This window comes from Monodon monoceros, unplaced genomic scaffold (genome assembly GCF_005190385.1).
Source record: "Monodon monoceros isolate NGI ecotype Baffin Bay Population unplaced genomic scaffold, NGI_Narwhal_1 Super_Scaffold_12, whole genome shotgun sequence".
Classification (NCBI taxonomy): domain Eukaryota; kingdom Metazoa; phylum Chordata; class Mammalia; order Artiodactyla; family Monodontidae; genus Monodon; species Monodon monoceros.
The window spans coordinates 26,969,972-26,992,740 of NW_021703768.1; the positions used below are offsets into that span (position 1 = coordinate 26,969,972).

The following is a 22,769-nucleotide window of genomic DNA, read 5'->3' on the forward strand; positions in this document are numbered from 1 at the left end:
AAATCCAAAATATGCTACCTTAGTTTAGTGTTGCTACTAAGAAAGAGTAGAGGCTGAACACAGACCAACCTTCAAATAATGTGTTCCATTTATGACTGGACCTTCTTATGGGCAATCATTTCTTCCTCAGAGGAAGTTAACAAAAAAGGACTCAGACATCATCTTTTGATGCGGTTCCCTGGAAAAGGGCAACTCTTGTGTGCCCACTCCAACAAATATGTTATTCAGCTTTCCTCAGATATTTTTTAAAAATGAAAAAATCCCATAAGCAGAAAGCTGAACCAGTATGGGTAATATGTAAATGTTGTTTGATACTATTTTGAACACCCCAAAAAAGGTACAATAAAATAACAGAGTGGTGGGACTTCCCTGGTGGTACAGTGGTTAAGAATCCACCTGCCAATGCAGGGGATACGGGTTCGAGCCCTGGTCCAGGAAGATCCCAGATGCCGCGGAGCAACTAAGCCCATGCGCCACAACTACTAAAGCCCACGCGCCTAGAGCCCGTGCTGTGCATCAAGAGAAGCCACCACAATGAGAAGCCTGTGCACCACAATGAAGAGTAGCCCCTGCTCGCTGCAAGTAGAGAAAGCCCATGCGCAGCAACAAAGACCTGATGCAGCCAAATATAAACAAACAAAAATAAATAAATAAATAACTGAGTGGTCAAAGTGTCTTGGCATCCTGACATTTCTGCCTTTTATTTTATTTTTTTCTATTTGGGCTTTTGTTTTTTAAATTTTTTTATTTTAGTTGATTTACACTTCTGTCTTTTATTTTAAAAGAACCAAATTAATCTAAATCCAAAGAATAAAGTTACCCCTGAGATTATTAGCATACTTAAGACAACAGTATAAACTGGGATGGGAGGAGGGGAGTTGGTTAAGTGAAGAGAAGATACAATAAAGGTTTAACCTATACTATCTACTAAAAGATTTAGCTGCTTCAATTTAAGCAGACTGTTGAATATCTTTTAAATATACTGTAACAAACCCCCAATGGAGGAATAATGTTCAAAATTCTAGATTAAAACATGTTACTGTGATCCATATTGTCATTCATCCTAAATTACTCACTATGCAAAAAAGACTTTATAAGTTATACAAGCAAATTTTTAATGTATAGAATTTATTTATAGTTAACTCTTTTATAAAGGAAACTGTGAGAAGTATATACGGAGAGGAAAAGTTCTTCAAAGGTTATTTATATCCCACTGCCCAACAATTATTTCAGTGAAAATGACATACTGGCAGGCACCTAAATAACTTCACTACAAAGAACTTCCATCTGCCTTGACATGTTAACAAAAAAAAAAAAAGCAGCTTTGTTCATAAATTTGGCAGTCTAGCGACACCTTGTGACCAAACTGATCAATTACATGTCTTACGACTTCAGAAAGCAAAAAATACTATTCTTGAAAACAGAAAAGTAGTCTTTAAACTTTTTACTCTGTCTCAAATACACATATTTATTAATTTTTTTTAAATTAACAAGATATATAAGTAATATTTAAATATCAGTAATTTTAACATGTATATATGCACACTGTAAATAACGGTAAGATGAACCCCTGGGTATCCATCCTCCCACCCCAGGTAAAGAAGAAAGCTTCATCAAGACCTTAGATGCTTCCCTTGAGTCTTCTCTGCCTCAGAGGTAACCACCAAACAAACTTAGGTTAATCATTCTTTTTTCTTTACATAGAGTCTCACCACCTATGCACGTATCCCTCAACAATACAGTACAATACATAGTTCTGAAAACCTAGTAACAAGTACAGACTTAACTGTGTAAGGATAGGTCCACCAATTTTACCACCCCCTCTAATTCCTCTGAACAGGAACACTTCCTTCTTTCTGTCTCATTTTTACCTTTCAAAGGCCCAATCCAAGTTCCACTTCCTCCAACTACTAAAGCTCCCAAGGATTTCTTTTCTCTGGGCTACTGCACTTGCAGAGAACCATACTGTTAAACTCTAATCTGTTATTAATCTGTTATTAGAAATACACAACTGGGGACTTCCCTAGTGGTCCAGTGGGTAAGACTCCACACTTCCAATTGCAGGGGGCCCCGGTTTGATCCCTGGTCGGGGAACTAGATCCTGCATGCATGCTGCAACTAAAGATCCCGCATGCCTCAACGAAGACCCAGCGCAGCCTAAATAAATAGATAGATAGAAATATACAACTGTTCTGCAAATGAATTTTAAGATTCTTTTAGTATGGAAGCACTTCTTTTTAAGTTTCATAGTACCTACATCAGCATTGCTGCAATAACTGGTATTTGATACCACTCATTATTTTGAAGCAACTAAAAAATTTTAAATTAACAAACTGACCCACAGAACTGAACACTTAAAAATGGTTAAAATGGTGTTAGGTTGGATACAATTTTTTATTAAAAATCAGCAAGCACTAGCACTACTTTAACTAGGTGGGAAGTAGATATTTTCTTAATTTAAAAGAAATGTGCTTTTTTCTCCTTCTCCCACTCCAGATTCCTTTCTTTTAGGCTGAAATTACAGGTCATTCCTATTATACATCAGGAACATGCAACCATAGTGCTATAGGTGATATTTTGGCATTTATAGCCATCCTAAACTTCACAGGATGTTGTTTAAAAAAATTTAAAAACCACTTTCTTAGTATTAGCTTCTTGGTTTACACAAATTCCTAACTCAAATGGACACTCTGTTTCACAAAATCTTAATTATATTTAATACTTTTGAGAAAAGCTTATAGACTTCCGCCCTCCTTTCACTCAACCAAGTGAGAACAGCTCACACAGCTCAAGTTGAAAACCACTTTCATTTATCATACACATTGAGTACTGGATAAGCTACATGCATAAAATGTTACATAACCGGTAAAGTTTAAGACATATACAGCCACCTTAAACGGTGAGATTCAACTCTTTACAAGCCATGCTCCCTGTGTACCATGCGTACATAACAAAGGAAATCCAGTGGTCTAAGATATATTATTAACCCAAATCCCAATGTGCCATTAACATGTATGATGTAAGATAAAGAGACTGTTGATGGATGAAGCATCTGAAAACACCTCCACGTGCTAAGTGGCACCAAAGCAGATATCAAAAACACTGACGTTAAGGCAAGACAAACTATATTCCATAAAAAGAACTTTAGCACTCTGACTTACCTGACTTACCTCCCAAAAAAGTAAATACAACTTGAGAAACCCTCCTTTTGGTCAGCTGAGAACCTAATTACAAATTCTAATTTGCACCACCGGAAGTGGTAATGGCCAACAACAGCAGCACAACGTGAGCACAACACAGACTGCTTAGGCCGGTGAACTCCAGAGAGTGCGGAAATGATCCAGCAGTTAGAAGGTACTAGCACTCCTATTTTTATCTCAAAAAAGTCATATTTGCTAATATTTAACATATGGAGTTAACATCACACCCTCACTGAGTCTTTGTCAGCTGGCCACAGTTTGCTGAATAGGTGGAAGGCTCACCCAAAGAGGGCTGACAATGTTCTGAGCACTGTGACATATAGTCTTGGTATGTGCCGAGTAAGTACCTAGCTTTAACCAAACAAACTTTCATCAAATGGGTAAAGTAATTTTAAAAGATATCCTACAAAAAAATTGTAATTGAAGACGACATCAATATCACAACCACAAAGAAGGAAAAAGGGTCACATTAAAGTTTCTCTTACTCAATGAGGTAAAAATAAAGTTATCAGCAGATGTACAAGAGGGTGGTAAAAAAAAAAAAAAAACCCTCAAAATTATCAAGACAGGGCTTCCCTGGCGGTGCAGTGGTTGAGAGTCCGCCTGCCGATGCAGGGGACAGGGGTTCGTGCTCCGGTCCGGGAAGATCCCACATGCCGCGGAGCGGCTGGGCCCGTGAGCCATGGCCGCTGAGCCTGCGCGTCCGGAGCCTGTGCTCCGCAACGGGAGAGGCCACAGCAGTGAGAGGCCCGCATACCGCAAAAAAAAAAAAAAAACAACAAAAAAATCATCAAGACAAACTTGTGAATAAGCTTATGTCCTCTACCAATAAGAAGGAAGAATGAACCCTGCCATAGTATAAAGTGCCCATTTATTGTCCTACTACCTAAGTTTGGAATATGTGTATTCACATTATAAATAAACACGCAAAACTCAATCTTTTACTGATATAAGAATATCTTCATAATACAACTATTACTTTCGAAACTCTATTTATAAGTGAGAAAAATGACATGTTAATTACCAATCTCTGACAACCTCCAAACGTTTTTAAAAGTCTAAATAGCAACATATTTGAACATGAAATGAAATGAGCATAGATGTATGCAGAAGCTATGTTTTATATAACAGTACAGAGGAACAACAAGCTAACTCAGGTCCTATACTCCAGGAGTTTACTATCTAGAAGATTAGACAAATACACAAGTAACTTTAAAATAAATGTAGTCATTAGTGCTATCAACCAAGTAGGTGTTCCTTCCTACAGCTGCACTTCCGGTCTCCTTAAAGTTAGGGGAGGCCATGTGACTTGCTCTGACCAATGAAACCTGCACCACACGTCATTTCTGAGCAGAAATTTAAGAGCCTGGGTGATCTGTTATTCTCTTCTTTCCTTTACACTAGTGACTGACAGTGCTCCAGATGGTGGCAGCTCCATCTGCCCAGCTGCCAAGATGAGAATGAAGTGGCCTGTGACTGATTTACAGTATGAGTGAGAAGTAAACTGTTGTTTTAAGCCACTGAGGTTTCAGGGTTGTCTGTTACCACAGCTTAACCTAGCCTATCCAGAATAAGGTAGCATGAAGTAATTTTGACAAAGAATGACAGGAGCTAAGGAAGCTAAGGAAGTACACTATATCTGATTCACATCTGCTCAGTTTTGTTAAAGGGGATGAAATTTTAAAAACCACTATTTTCCCTATTTAGTGACTGATTAACTTTCAAGATTGCCTAACTAACTAAACAAGCTTTTGGCTATTTTGTCTAAGTTCCTTTCAAAAGGATTTTAAACTTTTACAAAAATCTCTCGGAGAATTCAGTTTTTAGTTTATACACAGAAGCTTACCACTAAGTAATTCAATCCAGTTCTGGACCGTTTCTGGAGGCTGAGTCTCCTTAACGTGCTTTAGAGCTTCATCAAGAAGAACATCCCCTGTTGGAGCGTCTGACTTACAAATCACCTAAAATGTAATCAACAAGAATCACATGATCTACTTGATCCTTTTAAACAAAAAACTTAATTATGCAAACACTTCATTACGCTTAAAGCCCCAAGTGTTCATACAGTATCAAAGTTCAGATTTTAAACTAATTCCATACTAAGGAAATCCAATATTTAACCTAACCTGATTAGCCACAATCATGAACGAAAATTTAGCTACTGTGCAATAATTAGGAAAGCAAAATGGTAGAACAGTTTATACTCATTGTAATTCCGTTTACTGCTAAACCTTGGGCTATCTGATCCAGAAATTCATTTTTTAAACATTTATTAGTTATAGAAACAGACTCAATTATACATAAGAATTGAATATAGAATAAAGGTGGCATCTCACATCAGTAGAGAAATTAATTTTTCAATAGATATAATAAAACAACTGGCTCCTCAGAGCTTATACCACAATAAAAGATAAAGATTTAAATATGAAATATAACTGAGGGGATGAGAAAGTTTTCTCAAAATTGTGACAACAAGCAGAATCCTTGAAAATACCAATAGGTCTGATTACATAAATTTTTAAATACTACAAAACTTTAAGTTAAGAGTAGAAAAACCAGAGGTAGGGTATGAGAGAAGAAAACGCTACACTGCTTTAACCAAGTACAAGATCTTTATAGCCTTCAATAACCTTCTTGGCTAAACAACAAATTTCTAGTTGAAATTCTATAATATCAAAGTTGAATTTGTTATATTACTTTACATTACCTGTTAAGATGTTATGAAATTTAACAGTATTATTTTAAAAATGGGAGTCTTCCCTCAAACTTGTCCTTGACAATACGTCCTTTCCTTTTTGCTCAATCTTATGAAAGGTTAAAAAAAAATACAGTATCTGAGACAACATGACCCAATGGAAATATAATTAGAACCAGAAATACAAGGCACAAATCTATTTTAAAAACTTTTAGTAGTTATATTTTAAAAAATGAAAACAGGTAAAATTAATTTTAATATATCTGATTTAACCCACCATAGCCAAAATACTGACATGTAATAAATATTTTTAAATTGAGACTGTTTTACATTCTTATTTTTCCATAGTAAGTCTTCAAACATCCAGTGTGTTTTTATTTACAGCATGTCTCAATTTGCACTAACCACATTTCAAGTGTCTAGCTCATAGCCACATACGGCTAGTGGCTACCATCCTGGACAGTGCAGATACAGAACATCTTCATCATCACAGAGTTTGACTGGAAAGTACTATTCTAGACCATGCTTTTAGTAGGGGGTCAGAGAGAATAAGAAAAAAGAAAGGAGAACTTTGGGAGAAAAAGTTGTATGTCTATATGCTATGGTCATGCCACCACTTCTTACTTCTCACTTACTCCCTAAATCTACTTCCATCTGGCCTCAACACCCAGTGCATGCCCAACCCTTTGAGAACGGTCTCACGGTGACAATAAGCTGGGTATAGTTGGATCTCTTTTCTTATGAAATTCTGCCCCCCAAATCTCTCTCAGATGGACTATTTTTCTCCATCACCTCTGCAATCATTCTAATCTACCTAATCTGATTAATTTTCCTTGGATTAAGTTTCCTAACTAGCTTCCCTGAACTAGTTTTAGCCTTTTTCAATCCATACTCCTCACTGATCTCTCTAAAGGTAAATCTTAGCATGACATTCCAGCTTCTGCTTAAAATTCTTCAATAACTCACAGCAAGTTCCAACTCCTTAACAAAATCCAGCAATGTGTGGCCCACTAGTAAATATTCCTGCCCACACATATAATTTACATTTAGGGTTTTTCTTCTTGGAGGACAAGCCTCATTCTTAAATATAAACAAATAACCAAGGATGACAAGACACTTGAAAGTCTTCAACAAGGAAGAGACCAAAAGAGAAAATAAGAACTGAAGAAACAGATAACACAGATAAAGAAAATTCTCAAAAGAGCATAATATCCTCAGGGATTTAAAAGAAAATCTTACATCCATAAAACAAGAAGAATAAGAAGCCACGATACAGAAAACGGTTCCTGGAAATCAAAAACATGAAAGCCACAATAAAAAACTCAACAGAGGATTAAAAGGTAAGAGAGACCAAGAGAATGTCAATTATATCCCAAAAAAGCTAGGAAACAAACCAGGGAGAAAAATAACATAAAAATCAGAAAGAAAATAAAGAACAGCCAAGAGGTCCACTCCACCTTATACAGTTCTAGAAACAGAGTGAAGATACAAGAAATAAAACTTTCCAAAATCAAAAGACACACATTTCTGGATTGAAGAAGCCCAAGCATAGTGAATTTTAAAAGACCCACATCAAGGCATATCATACAATTTCAGAACACTAGAGATAAACAGAAGATCTTAAATGCTTCCAGAGAAGAAAAACCAGGTATCATACAGAGATTGACAATCAGAAGGGCATCAGACTCTAACAGCAACTCTGTATACTAGAGGACAATGGGGAAATGCCTTAAAAATTCTGTGGGAAAAATCTAACATTCTATTCCCAGCCAATCTGTCAAACAGAAATATGGTACAATAAAGGAATTTTCAGGCATGCAAAGTCTCAAAACATTTTCCTCCCACGAGGGTGGAAGAAAACATTAGATCCAGAAAACGGGACGGGACTGAAAGCAGTTAAAAAAAAAAAAAGTGACAGGAAGTCCCAGTAGAACCAAAGCATAACCAGTCCGGAGTGGAACACAGGCAAATTTTAATGGAGTTATCTGATGTATATGAACATTTGAAAATTAATAATCTAACTTTTCTCTGATGGAGCATGTAAGAAAAAAGGAGAGCTACATAGAAAACTTTAAAAAAAGGGATTAACTCTAGAAAAAAACAAAACTATCTAAGAAAGGAAATCACAGGATATAACTTAACTCTACAGAAAACAGTATTAATATAGTTGTAACAATATAAAACAATCATTACTGTTTTGCCAAAAATTATGATATAACTCTATTAGGAAGACTGAAAGGTAGGGGTAAAAAGTGGTGTGTAAGAGAGCCAAATATTCATCTATTTTTTTTCGCTGCACTGGGTCTTCATTGCTGTGCACGGGCTTTCTCTAGTTGCAGCGAGCGGGGGCTGCTCTTCATTGTGGTGCGCAGGCTTCTCATTGCGGTGGCTTCTCTTGTTGCGGAGCATGGGCTCTCGGCGCGTGGGCTCAGTAGTTGTGGCTCGCAGGCTCTAGAGCGCAGGCTCAGTAGTTGTGGCACACGGGCTTAGTTGCTCCGCGGCACATGGGATCTTCCCGGACCAGGGCTCGAACCCGTGTTCCCTGCATTGGCAGGCGGATTCTTAACCACTGCGGCACCACGTAAGGCCCACAAATATCCATCTATTTTAAGTAATAGATGTAAAGTAAGTAAAGAGCATCTCCAACTGATTTATCAAGAAATGGCAGTATAAGCTTATTTAGAAATATGGAGGTAAATGCCCAAATAAGTGAAAACTGTAGCAAGCTGAATGGTGACCCCCAAAAGGTGTTCATGTCCTAACCCCCAGAATCTAATCCCCAATAAATCTTTGTAGATAAAATTAAGTTAAATCAGATCTGGAGATGAGATTGTCCTGGATTATCCAGATGAGCCTCGACATGCAATGAAAGTGTCCTTATGAGTGACATCCAAAGGAGAGGGTGATATAAAAACAGAGGACAGAGAGAGATGCAGCCAGAAGCCAAGGAAAGCCTCACAGCCATCAGAAGCTAGAAGAGGCAAGGAACAGCACACTGTGGCCTCCAGAACTGTAAAGAGAATTAATGTCTGTTGTTTCAAGCAACCAAGTCTGTGGTAATTTGCTAAGGCAGCCTTACAAAACTAATACAAGGACTGAGAATGGCTGCCGCCCAGATACAAGACTAAGGAGTGGGGAAGGGCAGGTAGAAGATTGCTATTTTTTTTGTTGTAAGTCTTTAAGTACAATTTGATTTTATAACTATCATATGTGTATTATGTCGATATAATCAATCATTATTTTTAAATGAATAGATTAAATCATATTGCAGTATTTTTCCAAAAGACTATCAACTGCCTAGTTAAGATCATACAAACAAGCAGACTGAAGTAAAAAGCCCATGCAGGCAGGGAACATGTGTCTCTTGGTCTCCAATGTATCCCCAGAGTCAAACACAATGCATGGAAGACTTAAGCACTAAATAAATAAATGATGAATGAATAAATGAACGAAAGAGCGAATAATTTGTTGATAATCAACACAAAACTGGTTTCTGTTCCAAAAAAACCCAAATAAACAGTATCAAAATCTTTTCACTTTACGTCAGGGCTCCATAACATTAATGTAAAATTACCTGTAATTTCTACTATTAGTAGTAACCAATGTGTATATTTCATTGATAATTATAATGACAAATTCTTAAGGTTTCTGTCCTCCATAAATCTATGGTTGCACAGTAAAACAAATAAAAATTTTATTCTGCTTTATGACATAGATATCTAAAACAGTAACTTCAAAACTAATCTCATGCCAGCTCATTTGACTCTAAATGACTAGATTTAATTTTAATATTCCACAAGGAATATTTTCTGCTATACCGTGTTTACTTTGCATACAATCTTCAAGAATACATTTCTTTCTTTCCTATAGGATTATTACTCTCTCTGGCATTTCAATCAAAAAATGTTCAGTTTTCACCTAAAACTTTTTGGATTTCATTATAAGACAGTGTATTTAGGAAAAAATAGCTTTGAAACACCCCACGTCCCCCAAGAAACAATGACAGACTAGAAGAGAAAGAGTCTTGAATATTTTAGATTGAGGTTAAAGTTAGAAATTCTAAAAACTAGTCAATAATACCTCTATTAACACAGACCTTCATAGTGGAGAGGCAGAGATCTGAAACCTATTTGTATTCTGGCAGAAAGATCAACAGCCTATGGATAGTTAATTTGCACAATACCACTTTTGAGTAGTTACGTCAAGTTTTCCAAATCATGGCTTTCAGGAGCAGCAAATAAAGTTTGGAGTCTTTCTGAATATGTAGGATGCAATGGCCCGTGATCCTAACAATGAATTACATTACTCATTATGTGCAAAGAACCAAAAACACAAGGATGCAAGAAAAGATATGGAAACATGATTCAATAAAGACTTAACTTTAAAATCAACTTCTCTTCTTTAATTTTTGAAAGCTATTAGTAAACAACAAGGTTCTACTGTATAGCACAGGGAATTATATTCAATATACTGTGATAAGCCATAATGGAAAAGAATATTTTTAAAAATGCATGTATATGTATAACTGAATCACTTTGCTGTAAGCAGAAATTAACACAACATAGTAAATCAACTATACTTCAATAAAAAAGAAAACTATTAGTAGAAACAGTCTTCATTTTTAGGCAGCACAAACTCTTTAAAAAGGAGATGTTATATAGGCCCCTTCTTACCTTTCTTGTTAACAGACTTTTACGTCTCATTCCACAAGCCTCTAGCTGTAACCTTCCTCTCAATGCTAATTCAATTAACATACAGCCACGTAATCCAGATGATATACAGTCATTCCAAAATGATGTGTAACCCTATTTAAAAAAGAAAACAAAAGAGCTAATTTACTTTGAACTCAGAGTCAAGAACAGAAACACTTTTTAGCCAAAGTTATTTCTTGTGCCTTTTACCTTGCATGTCTTTCCATAATTAAAATACTGAAAAAATACAGTTACTATACATTATTAAACTAGGATTTTCAGGGATTTACTGTCTTTTCACCACTTTCCTTACATGTAGATAAACAACAAATAACTTTGGAACTCACTAAGTTATGTGCTAATTAGGCTCTTTCAGATTGCAGGCATCAGGGCTCACCCACTCAATTAACCTTAGATTATAGTCATTTATTACTAGTATACGTGGGCAAATTAAGAAGCTCAGGAAAAATAATCTAGCCCAGTGTAGCCTCATGGAGAATTAGAACATCGTTCAATGCTGTTTGCAATAAAAATACAAGGTTAAATTTGGAAGAATGTATCAGAAAACCTAAATATGGGGCCATGCCTAAAGTTCTGAATAACAAACTGTAAAGCGATCGGATTCCCCCACCCCACCAAGAGAAATTTAAGGGCAACGTCCAAGGTGGAAAAACAGCCAGAAAGAATGAAATTGATAGACAGCCAGGGATCTGGGAATTCTCAAGTGAAACAGGCATCACCAGATAAAGTCAGGGCACTCTTTGGGAGCTAATAACTGGGACTGTCCAAATTATGAAGCCATGCACCGTGCCAGCAGAGTTGCCAGCTATTAGTTTAAAGTACCCAACTCTGAAGAGAAAGCAGAAGCGATAACTGGTTCTGGTTAAGGCTCAGAACAAGATAACATATAATTTTGATGGGAGGGAGAACAGGTCAATGGATTCTTTGAAGAATGGAGGGCCAGGAATAGGGAGGCCTAGACCCTTGGTTTCGGTACTTTCTTGGGGTCAGTCTTGGTACATTGCCAGGTCATGGTGGTCAGCTTGTATTTAAGAAGATGACTGACCATCAGGGTCCATGGGACTTCACCACTGACACAAGGACTTAAATGACAAAGCTACCACTTCTGAGAATGAAGGCTTTGAGAAAATAAAAATTTGGATGGAGGGAGACACAAGGAGATTAAAATATCAATTCAAAGAGGGAGATTTAAATGTGAGGCAGGGAAAGCAAACACTGACTAGATTTGAGGGAATCCTTTTAAACTTAAGTGTTAGAGATCTGATTAAATTAAGACTGCCAGATATTAGCTAAGTGGTTAATAAGACCAATAACTTACAGACATCAGGTACAATCGATGGCTTCTGTATCCATCCAAAACAATTAAAGCCCTAGGAAGCCTAGGAATGGATTCATATAAAATCAAAGTTACAGCTATCAGGCTTCAATTGGCCTGGACATACAGACGGAGTTCCTAGGTGAGCCTCTAAAAACTATGAACAATAGAGTACACCTCATAAAACAGTGATGGATGTAGACACGACCATGCCCTGTCTCTGCAGCCTGGAAATTTCAGATGAACAGTACTCATTAGAAGCTTACATTTGCTAGCAGAGAACGAAATACACCTCAGCCTCAATTGCTCTCAGAGTAATGGCAACCCAGAGATGTTAGCAAAATGGAGTCTTTAATAACAGACTTCAAAGATTTACATTTAATGAACGGCTTTTGGGCATTAACATAAAAAGACAGATGCTTAAACAGAATTGATTTCATGTAGGAAAATAGACAAATGGGCGCGGACAGTTCTGTAGCAAAGCTTCTGGGACACATGAGCAATATTCCAAAAATAAATGAAGCCATCAAAGCCACACCAAGGGGCTTCCCTGGTGGCGCAGTGGTTAAGAATCCACCTGCCAATGCAGGGGACACGGGTTCGAGCCCTGGTCCAGGAAGATCCCACACGCGGCAGAGCAACGAAGCCCGTGCGCCACAACTACTGAGCCTGCGCTCTAGAGCTCACGAGCCACAACTACTGAAGCCTGCGCTCCTAGAGCCCGCGCTCTGCAACAAGAGAAGCCATCACAATGAGAAGCCCGCGCACCACAAGGAAGAGCAGCCCCCGCTCGTCGCAACTAGAGAAAGCCCGAGCGCAGCAACAAAGACCCAACACAGCCAAAAACAAATAAATTAATTAAAAACAAAACAAAACAAAAAAGCCATACCAAGCAACAGAACAGTCCAGCATGTTGATGACACCTGCTAAAATCTGCATCATAAAAGTAGGATCAGGAATTAAGCAAGTTGCAGGAGGTAGGAGGCGGGGGAGAAAGGGTACTAAAAAGGGCAGTGTTAAATTAAAAGATTTTATGGTATTACTGGATAAAATGACAACGCCATCCTTAAGAATTATGTCTATTAGAGGGAAAGCAGTATGTTGGAAAAGCGTCAAGTGAATCTGGTCATGACCTAGGCCAGCAAGATTCTGCAGTGAATCCATGTCACAACACATGTGAGCAGAACTGCTGAGCACCAGCTTAGGCCTTGCCAAGTGCTAAAGAGCCCTTACATCTTTTAATCTCTAGTGTTAGCCTTAAAACTAGATCTCATCGATCCCCAAACATATATTTTAGAAGTTTAGTATCTCCATATGAGATAACGGATGCTAAACCTACTGTGGTAATCATTTCATGATACAGGCATGCCTCGGAGATAACACGGGTTTGGTTCCAGACTACCACAAGAAAGCCAATATCACAATAAAGCAAGTAACACAAATGTTTTGGTTTCCTAGTGTATATAAAAGTTATATTCAAACTATACTGTAGTCTACTAAGTGTGCAATAGCATTATGTCTTAAAAAAAGTATATACCTTTATTTAAAAATACCTTATTGCTAAAAAATACTAACCGTCATCTGACTATGCAGCATTACCACAAACCTTCAATTTGTAAAACATACAATATCTGTGAAGCACAATGAAGTATGCCTGCACGTGTAAACCAAACCATCATGCTGTACACTTTAAATTTATATAGTGATGTATGTCAATTACCTCTCAATAAAACTGAGGGAAAAAGTTTTATCTCTGATATTGGGATGCATTTTAAAATAGATGGTACCTTAGATTAAAGGAAATATGGTATTGTAACTACTGAGCTAACCTTAACCTATGGAAGAGGGAAGAGACAGGTGGCATAGGCCTCACAGGTGCCCAGCTGTGTAATGATGAACTAGAGACTACCATGTCAGTTACTGGGCACCTTAAAACTTGGTACACGATTGGGTGACTGAACATCCAGACCCAGGCATGCCATCAATCCACCTGACTTCTCAGTGGAAAAGATTTTATAAGAGCAGGTCAGTAACAACCACACTGCCCAGAGGATTTTGTCCTCAGATAAACCACTACTCCCTGAAACAATTTCAAGAAGCTGCAGTCTAAACAGGATGGTTATATATTCAGGGCATGAATGTGTTTATGCCCCAGTAAAAATCTTATACCCTATCTGTCAAAACGGCAAGCCAGCCACATTAAAAAAGATGGTTAAAATAGGTGAGGAAGACCTGACAGTATCAAGCAGTTTACGATTTGGTTCAAAAGCACAACTAGCTACGTGTGCAACTATACTGTGAGAGAGTAAAGAAATAGCAATGATGGGGAATTCCCTGGCAGTCCAATGGTTAAGACTCGATGCCTTCACTGCCGTGGGCCCGGGTTCAAGCCCTGGTCTGGGAACTAGGATCCCACAAGCTGCACAGCAAGGCCGAAAAAAGAAAGAAAGAAATAGCAATGATGATCATTATAACAAATTATGACTATGTATTCAGTGACACGGCACAGCTCTTGTGCTTGGAAGCCAATAATCATTTCAGACCCCCCAATGGGTATGAGATTCTACCACCAGTGATGGAGGGAATAGCTTCATATCCCAGGTTAGTCCAAGGACAGGGTACTAGTGCTCAAAGTTCAGGGTCACACCAAGGGAGAACCACTGGCCAGGCAATCAACTTACTGATGAAGAAGCAGCACTGTGCTGGGAATACCAGTAGCCACAGGATCTTGAGGATGTCCCCCACTCACTGTAGAAGACTCAACTGGGTCCTGATGGAGGCTGGACAACCATCAAAAAAAAAAACTATTTTGGGGCCCTACAAGTTCAAGATTATGATCAGAACCAGCTCCTATTCCTAAAATAGAATGGGAGAGGCAGAGATATGCCAAATAGAGGTGGATCATACACTGCCCTCACAGAATCCAGAGAAACATGATTTCATTAGGTTCATGGGTCCAAAACAAGGGGGAACATGCAAGAATAAACGGGTGCGTTAAGACCCTAATACGGTTTTCCTGGTAAGTTGCGCTGCTAGAAAATCAAAACAGGAACATTCAAGTCATACCATGTGCAGCTCACAAGCCTCCAACAAAACCAAGAACAGAACACAAGAGACAGGGACTCAGAAGGCCCTGGAAACTAATGCAAAGCACCTCTACTTACCTTTCACCAAAAATCTACTTTAATAATAACAACTAATAATAACCAGGTAGGTGGAGACTTTCCCAATGGAGAGCCAACAAAACTGACTACAGAGTGCTCCAATCAATCTTACGTTGTTGGTAATACTCAGCATCAGACACTCAGACACATGGCCAACCTTTAGGCAGACCTCAAGAGAAGCTTGTAACTTAAACTGGGATAAATGACCTTTATCATATAGTATGCCACTCCGAAGCAAGGAGCTAAGTAGAAGGAATGAATGGTACAGTAACGAATGAGGCAACGATACGAGGGACAAGCTCTGCAGACACAATCCTTCCCTCAGTGGGCAGTTCCAAGATCTAAACTTAGGGGACAGAGACTACATACATGAAACCTGATGTTGCTGCAGATCTAAGCAACAACCTCCAACACAACTTTTTCTCAGTGATAAGATAACATTTATTTGGATCTCTATTTGCCTGATTCCCTTTTCTTCTCAAGTGGCTCAACCTGAATAGGAGAAAAGGGAAATGCTCACTGGGCCCCTAAATATGCAAACACTGAGTTCTCATCATTCAAGCTACGAGCTCCAGAATATTTAACCAGAGGACGTTTGTTGTTTAAGACTGAACTCGAAAGCCTGGCCACCTGCAATAAAATATTTAAAACATAGTGTACAAGTATCATAAGAGGTATACAACCAAAAGTATTATGTGATTTTCCTTCCTAGAACATAAACACACACACACATATAAAAAATAAAATGTAAGCACAGAATAAAAAATACAGAACATGATATATATATAAATAAAACATGAAAAACAGGTACAAAATAGTATAAAGTATGACCCTAATTTGAAATTATATAAATATATATGCATAGAGAATGTTTATATGTATTAATACATAAAACCCTTCTGTATTAACATATAAAACCCACAACTACTGAAAACTGTGCGCTCTAGGGTCCACATGCTGCAACTACTGAGCCCGTGTGCTGCAACTACTGAAGCCCGCACGCCTAGAGCCCATGCTCCGCAACAAGATAAGCCACCGCAATGAGAAGCCCACGCACTGCAACGAAGAGTAGCCCCTGCTTGCCACAACTAGAGAAAGCCCGCGCGCAGCAACGAAGACCCAACACAGCCAAAAATAAAATCTAAAAAAAAGGTGCTTTGCTTATTAAAAAAAAAAAAGACAGCCTACTTATATGGGATATATTTGCAAATGATATATCTGATAAGAAGTTAATATCCAAAATATACAAAGAATTTATACAAGGCAACATCAAAACAATGAGAAACAAGCCAATTAAAAAGTGGGCACGGGGCTTCCCTGGTGGCGCAGTGGTTGAGAGTCTGCCTGCCGATGCAGGGGACACGGGTTCGTGCCCCGGTCCGGGAAGATCCCACATGCCGCGGAGCAGCTGGGCCCGTGAGCCACGGCCACTGAGCCTGCGCGTCCGGAGCCTGTGCTCCGCAACGGGAGAGGCCACAACAGTGAGAGGCCCACGTACTGCAAAAAAAAAGTGGGCAGAAGACCTGTGTAAACATTTTTTCCAAGGAAAACATACAGATGGCCAACAGACTCATGAAGACATAATCGACATCACTAATCAACAGGGAAATGCAAATCAGAACCACAATGAGATATACCATCTCACACCTGTCAGAATGGCTATCATCAAGAAGACAAGAAATAATAAGTGTTGGCAAGGAAGTGGAGAAAAGGGAACCCTCGTGCACTGTTGGTGGGACTGTAAATTGTAGGAGTCACTAAGGAAAACAGTACAGAGGTTCCTCAAAAAATTAAAAATGGAACTGCCGTATGATCAGGCAATTTCACTTCTGTATATTTACTTGCAGAAAAAAGAAACACTAATTCAAAAAGATATATATGCACACCAATGTTCACAGAACCACTACTTACAATTGCTAAGATATGGAAGCAACCTAAGTGTCTACCAACAGATGAATGGATGAAGAAAATGTGATATATATATCACTGAAAGTTTCTACTACTTCTAGTATTTTGTCTTTCTTTATTATATTACTATATATATATATATATATATATATAAAGTGGAATACTACGCAGCCATAAAAAAGAATGACATTTTGCCATCTGCAGCAACATGGATGGTCTTGGAGGGTATTACACTAAGTGAAACAGGTCAAACAGAGAAAGACAAAAACCACATAATCTCAGTTATATGTGGAATCTAAAGATAAGACAAACAAAATAAAATGAAAACAGACTCACACAGAAAACAAACAGGTGGTTGCTGGAGGGGAAGGGGATGGGAACAAAATAGGTGAAGGGGATAAGAGATACAAACCTAAATTTATTAAATAAATAATATACAGCATAAGAAATATGGTCAGTAATATTGTAATAATTTTGTATGGGGACAGATGGTTACTAGACTTAGGTGGTGATCATTTCATAATATACGAAAATGTCAAATCACTACGTAGTACACTTAAAACTAACATAATATTGTGCATCAACCATATTTCCAAAAAAAGTAAATAAATATATACCCAAAGAAAGAAAGAAAAAAAGGAAGGAAGGGAGGGAAGGAGGGGAAAAGGAAAAGGAAAAAGGAAAAAAGAAAAGGAAAAGGAAAGGAAAGAACTACAAAGTAAACCAGAATTGGGAGGTCATACAGAACAGGCCTAAAGAGCCCAGACTTTGAAACTACAAACACCTAACAATTCAAAATAATTACTAGGTGTCAATATATGTACAAGGTACACAGAGGAGTTTTCATATTTTACCAGCTATGTTTCTGTTTTTAGGCACAAAGTATTTCAAAATGAAATCACTAAAAACAACCTATAATGTTGAATTCTGTTGTGACCAATGTTTCAGAAATGGCTTTCTACATCGACTTTCCTCAGCAAAAGAAAATACCAGTTTTCCAAAAACATTTGGGATTTACTACCAAACTCAATCCAAAATTTGTACTAACTGAGGCCACTCTTGGCTCACATCCCCCTTTTAGAAAACTTGTCCTCAACTACAGATTTTACAGAAAGAGATGACTGAACTCTGCCACATCTAACTGGACCAGGATGCGCACATTAAAGTTTTCCTCCTGGGAATCTGAACTTGGCCCACAGAGGCTGGATCAGTTACATGCGCATGGGCACTGGAGATGTAATTGGTTATGTGGATTCAGAAGCCACTGGCTATTTTGCACAAATGCAACCAGAGAACAATGATAAACAGAAAGATATACAAGAGATATGGAGAGCAGAAATGAGAGAACACACAATGTAAGGCAGACCAAGACATACACACAGGGAACGCACAGACACACACAGAGTATGGCATCCTAACAACAGAAGCATTCCTGTATCTTTGGGCTGTACTCCTAAACCTTATTTCCATGAGATTCACCTATGTCTCCTTTTCTTAGGCTACTTGGAGGAGATTTCTGTTCTTGCAAGCAACTGACTTTTAGTAATACCAGAAGGACTTTAATGAAATAAATCAGTGGGATCTGGCAAAGGTTTTTGTAATTCAAGTATAGAATCTATAACTAAAATATTCATCACAGGCTAAAAAATATTATGTGTGGCCAAGAAATTCAAATTTGCATAAATGTAACCTTTAGTTGCTATTAGAAAACCAGTAAGTGTGATTATGACAATAAGGGCAGCTGCTTAAGAGAAAACAAACAGCAGTCCCATCAACCCAACTAACCAATTTGTCAAAGAACAAATTAGGATTTGCAATTATCAAATACCACTTACACTTTAAGTGCCACATTCCAATTAATCTCATCCAAATGAAACCCTGACAGCCCCAACCTTAAAAGACAGAAAACACACATGCATTAAGACACACATTAATAATCATTTATATATCAAACAAATTCAAACTGAGGGACATTCTATCAAATAACGGGTAAAGAACTAAAGGAAACTATATTTAAAGACTTAAAGGAAAGAATGACAATGACTCATTAAGAAAAATAATGATTCATCAAATACAGAATCTCAGTAAAGAGATGGAAATTCTTTAGTTAAAAAGTATGACTGGGCTTCCCTGGTGGCGCAGTGGTTGAGAGTCCGCCTGCCGATGCAGGGGACACGGATTCGTGTCCCGGTCCGGGAAGATCCCACACGCTGCGGAGCGGCTGGGCCCGTGAGCCATGGCCGCTGAGCCTCAGCGTCCGGAGCCTGTGCTCCGCAACGGGAGAGGACACAACAGTGAGAGGCCTGCGTACCACCAAAAAAAAAAAAAAAAAGTATGACTGAGGGACTTCCCTGGTGATCAGGTGGTTGGGAACCCACCTTCCAAGGCAGGGGACGTGGGTTCCATCCCTGGTCAGGGAGCTAAGATTCCACATGCCTCAGGGCAACTAAGCCCATGCCACAACTACTGAGCCCGCGCACACCACAACTAGAGCGAAGCCCATGTGCCACAACAAAAGATCCCATGTGCTGCAACTAAGACCTGACGCAGTCAAAAATAAATAAATAAACTTTTTTTTAAAGTACAACTGAAATGAAAAGTTTACTAGAGGAGCTCAACAGTAGATCTGAGATGAGAGAGAAAGAATCAATGAACTTGAATTTGAATGTAAAGAACAAAAGGAAAAAAGAATGAAGAAAATAAGGAAAGCCTCAGAGACTAAAATGTTCAAGCAAGCCTCCCAGCAGTTACAGGAGTCTCAAAAAGAGAAGGCAGAAAAAATAACAACTGAAAACAAATCTGGTGAAAAATATTCATCTAAGATCCAGATGTTCAATAAACTCCAAGCTGGATAAACACAAAGAGATCATCATACCTAGATGCATCACAGTCAAACTGTTACATAAACAAAGAGAATATATATTGAAAGCAGCAAGAGAAAACAACTTATCACATATAAAGGAACAATACAATTACCAGATAACTTCTCACTAGAAATACTGGAGACCAGGAGGCATTAGGATAACATACTCAAAGTGCTGAAAGAAGCAAACTATCAAACAACAATCTATACCCAGCAGTATAACCCTTCAGAAATGAAGGTGAAACAAAGACATGCACAGATAAACAAAGGCTGAATTTGTTGCTAGCAGGTCTGCCTTACAAGTCCTGCTAATTGAAAGTAAGTAACATCAGACAGTATTTCAAATCCATATGAAGTAAAGATAGATACAAAGGTAAATAAACAAGGAAGACTATGTATTTTCTCTTTTTGCTTTTAAAAACTCATTTAAAAGCAAAAGATTGCATAAAACAGTAAGTATAAAACAGTATTGTTTGGGTTATAACATAAACATATTTCTGACAATAATGCACAAGGGGGGGTAGTAAATGAAGATATATTGGAACAAAGTTTCTGTATTTTGCTGTAATTGAGTATTACTTTAAAGAAGAGTATGATAAAGATGCACATTGTAATCCACAGAGCAACTACTAACGAAAAAACTCAAATGGATATAGGTATGTAGGGAGGGAGGGAAGGAAGGAGGGAAAAAGGGAGGAGGAAGGAAATTTAAATAGTATAACTTTAATTTTCTATTTAACACAAAAGAAGGTAGTAAGAGCAGGACAGGGAGACAAAAAAGACATTTGACATAGAAAGCAAAGGGCACAGTGGCTGGTGTAAATCCAACTCTATCAATAATCACATTAAATGTGACTAGATCAAATACTCCAAAGGTAAAGTTTCCAAGACTGGATAAAAGATCTAACCATACCTATGCTGTCTGTAAGAGACAGTTTAGATTCAAAGACACAAACAGGTTTAAAAGAATGAATTTTTTAAAAAACCATGGAAACACTAATCAAAAGAAACTGGAATAGATATCTTAACATGAGACAAAGCAGACTTCAGAGTAAGGAAAATTAAGAGGGACAAAGGGGAATATTTCATAATGATAATGAAGTTAACCATCAGGAAGATTTAACCCCTATACATATACACAGCTAACAAGAGAATCCCAAAATACGTGAAGCAAAAACTGACAACGAAAAGGAGAACTAGACAATACAGTAATAGTAATTGAAGACTACACTGATAACTGATACAACTAGAGAGAAAACACCAAAGATACAGAACTGAACAGTATCAACCAATTTGACTTAAGTGACATTTATAGAATGCTCCAACCAAGAACATCAAAATACACATTCTTTTCAAGCACACTTGAATTATTTTCTAAGATACCCCATATGACTGCCCATAAAACAGTGAATTTAAAAGGAGTGAAATTATAGAAAATGTTTTACTCCAAGAGAATTAAATTAGAAATCAACAGAATAAAATATGGGAAATCTCCATGTGAGAATCAATCTGTCACTTCTACATAATCCATGGGTCAAAGAAATCACAAAAGAAGTTAGGAAGCAGTATTTTGAACTGAATGAGAATAAAAACACAAAATATAAAAATCTATGGGATGCAGCTAAAGCAGTGTTTAGAAATTTCTAAAGCAGTGTTTAGAAATTTAGCTTTATTAAATATCTATATCAGGCTTCCCTGGTGGCGCAGTGGTTGAGAGTCCGCCTGCCGATGCAGGGGACACAGGTTTGTGCCCTGGTCCGGGAAGATCCCACATGCCGCGAAGCAGCTGGGCCCGTGAGCCATGGCCGCTGAGCCTGCGCGTCCGGAGCCTGTGCTCCGCAACTGGGGAGGCCACAGCAGTGAGAGGCCCGCATACCGCAAAAACAAAAAACAAAAAAAAACTATATTACAGAAGAAGAAAGATCTCAAGTCAACAAACTTATCTTCCACCTTAAGAAACTAGAAAAAGGGGTCTTCCCTGGTGGCGCAGTGGTTAAGAATCCGCCTGCCGATGCAGGGGACACGGGTTCGAGCCCTGGTCCGGGAAGATCCCATGTGCCGCAGAGCAACTAAGCCCGCGCACCACAACTACTGAGCCTGTACTCTAGAGCCCGTGAGCCACAACTACTGAGCCCTCATGCCACAACTACTTAAGCCCGCGTGCCTAGAGCCCGTGCTCTGCAACAAAGAGAAGCCACCACAATGAGAAGCCCGTGCACTGCAATGAAGAGTAGCCCCTGCTCACTGCAACTAGAGAAAGCCCCCGCACAGCAACGAAGACCCAACACTGCCATAAATAAATAAATTTATTTAAAAAAAAAAAAGAAACTAGAAAAAGAGCAAACCAAATCCAAAGCAATCAAAGGGAAGGTAATAATAAAGATCAGCATGGAAACCAATGAAATGCAAAACAGAAAAATAGAAGGAAAAAGTCAATGAAGCCAGGTTGCTTCTTTAAAAAGATCAAGGTTAAAACAGGAGTAGAGGGGAGGAAGAAAGGAGAGGGAAGAGAGATACACAAAGGTACCAAAATGAAAATACAGTAGGGACATCACTTCCAATCCTACAGAAATTTAAAGGACTATAAGGCAATACTATAAACAACTTTATGCCAATAAATTAGACAATTTAGACAAAATGTTAAAATTGCTGGAAAAACACCAATTACCAAAACCACCTCAAGAAGAAATATAAAATCAGAATAAACCTAAAACAAGAAATTGAATTAGGTAATAAAAATCTTCACACACAGAGTGTCACTGAGATGTAAGAAGAACGAATATGGACCACATGTTGAGAAACCTGAATACTGGCCACAGCCACAAGGAAGACTTGTTAGGGGATTTTAAGCAGGTCATTTAATATCCTCTCTGAGTCTCCACTTTCTCCTCTACACAATGAGACAGACAGAC

General features: G+C 38.2%; 1 protein-coding gene across 8 annotated transcripts in view; it reads right to left on the reverse strand.

Moving 5' to 3' along the window:
• The window catches only part of GOLPH3 (golgi phosphoprotein 3), a 73,793-nt gene that overhangs the window by 27,491 nt on the left and 23,533 nt on the right, over window positions 1–22,769 (reverse strand). For all 8 annotated transcript variants that reach the window (XR_003792571.1, XR_003792569.1, XR_003792568.1 and 5 more), the window contains exons 2-3: window positions 10,569–10,700; window positions 5,047–5,161 (exon numbers count right to left, since the gene is read on the reverse strand). Coding sequence is in view for 1 of the 8 variants with exons in the window: in XM_029215899.1 (XP_029071732.1) it covers window positions 5,047–5,161; window positions 10,569–10,700 (247 nt within the window). In the remaining 7 variants the exon portion in view is untranslated. The remainder of the gene's footprint in view (window positions 1–5,046; window positions 5,162–10,568; window positions 10,701–22,769) is intronic.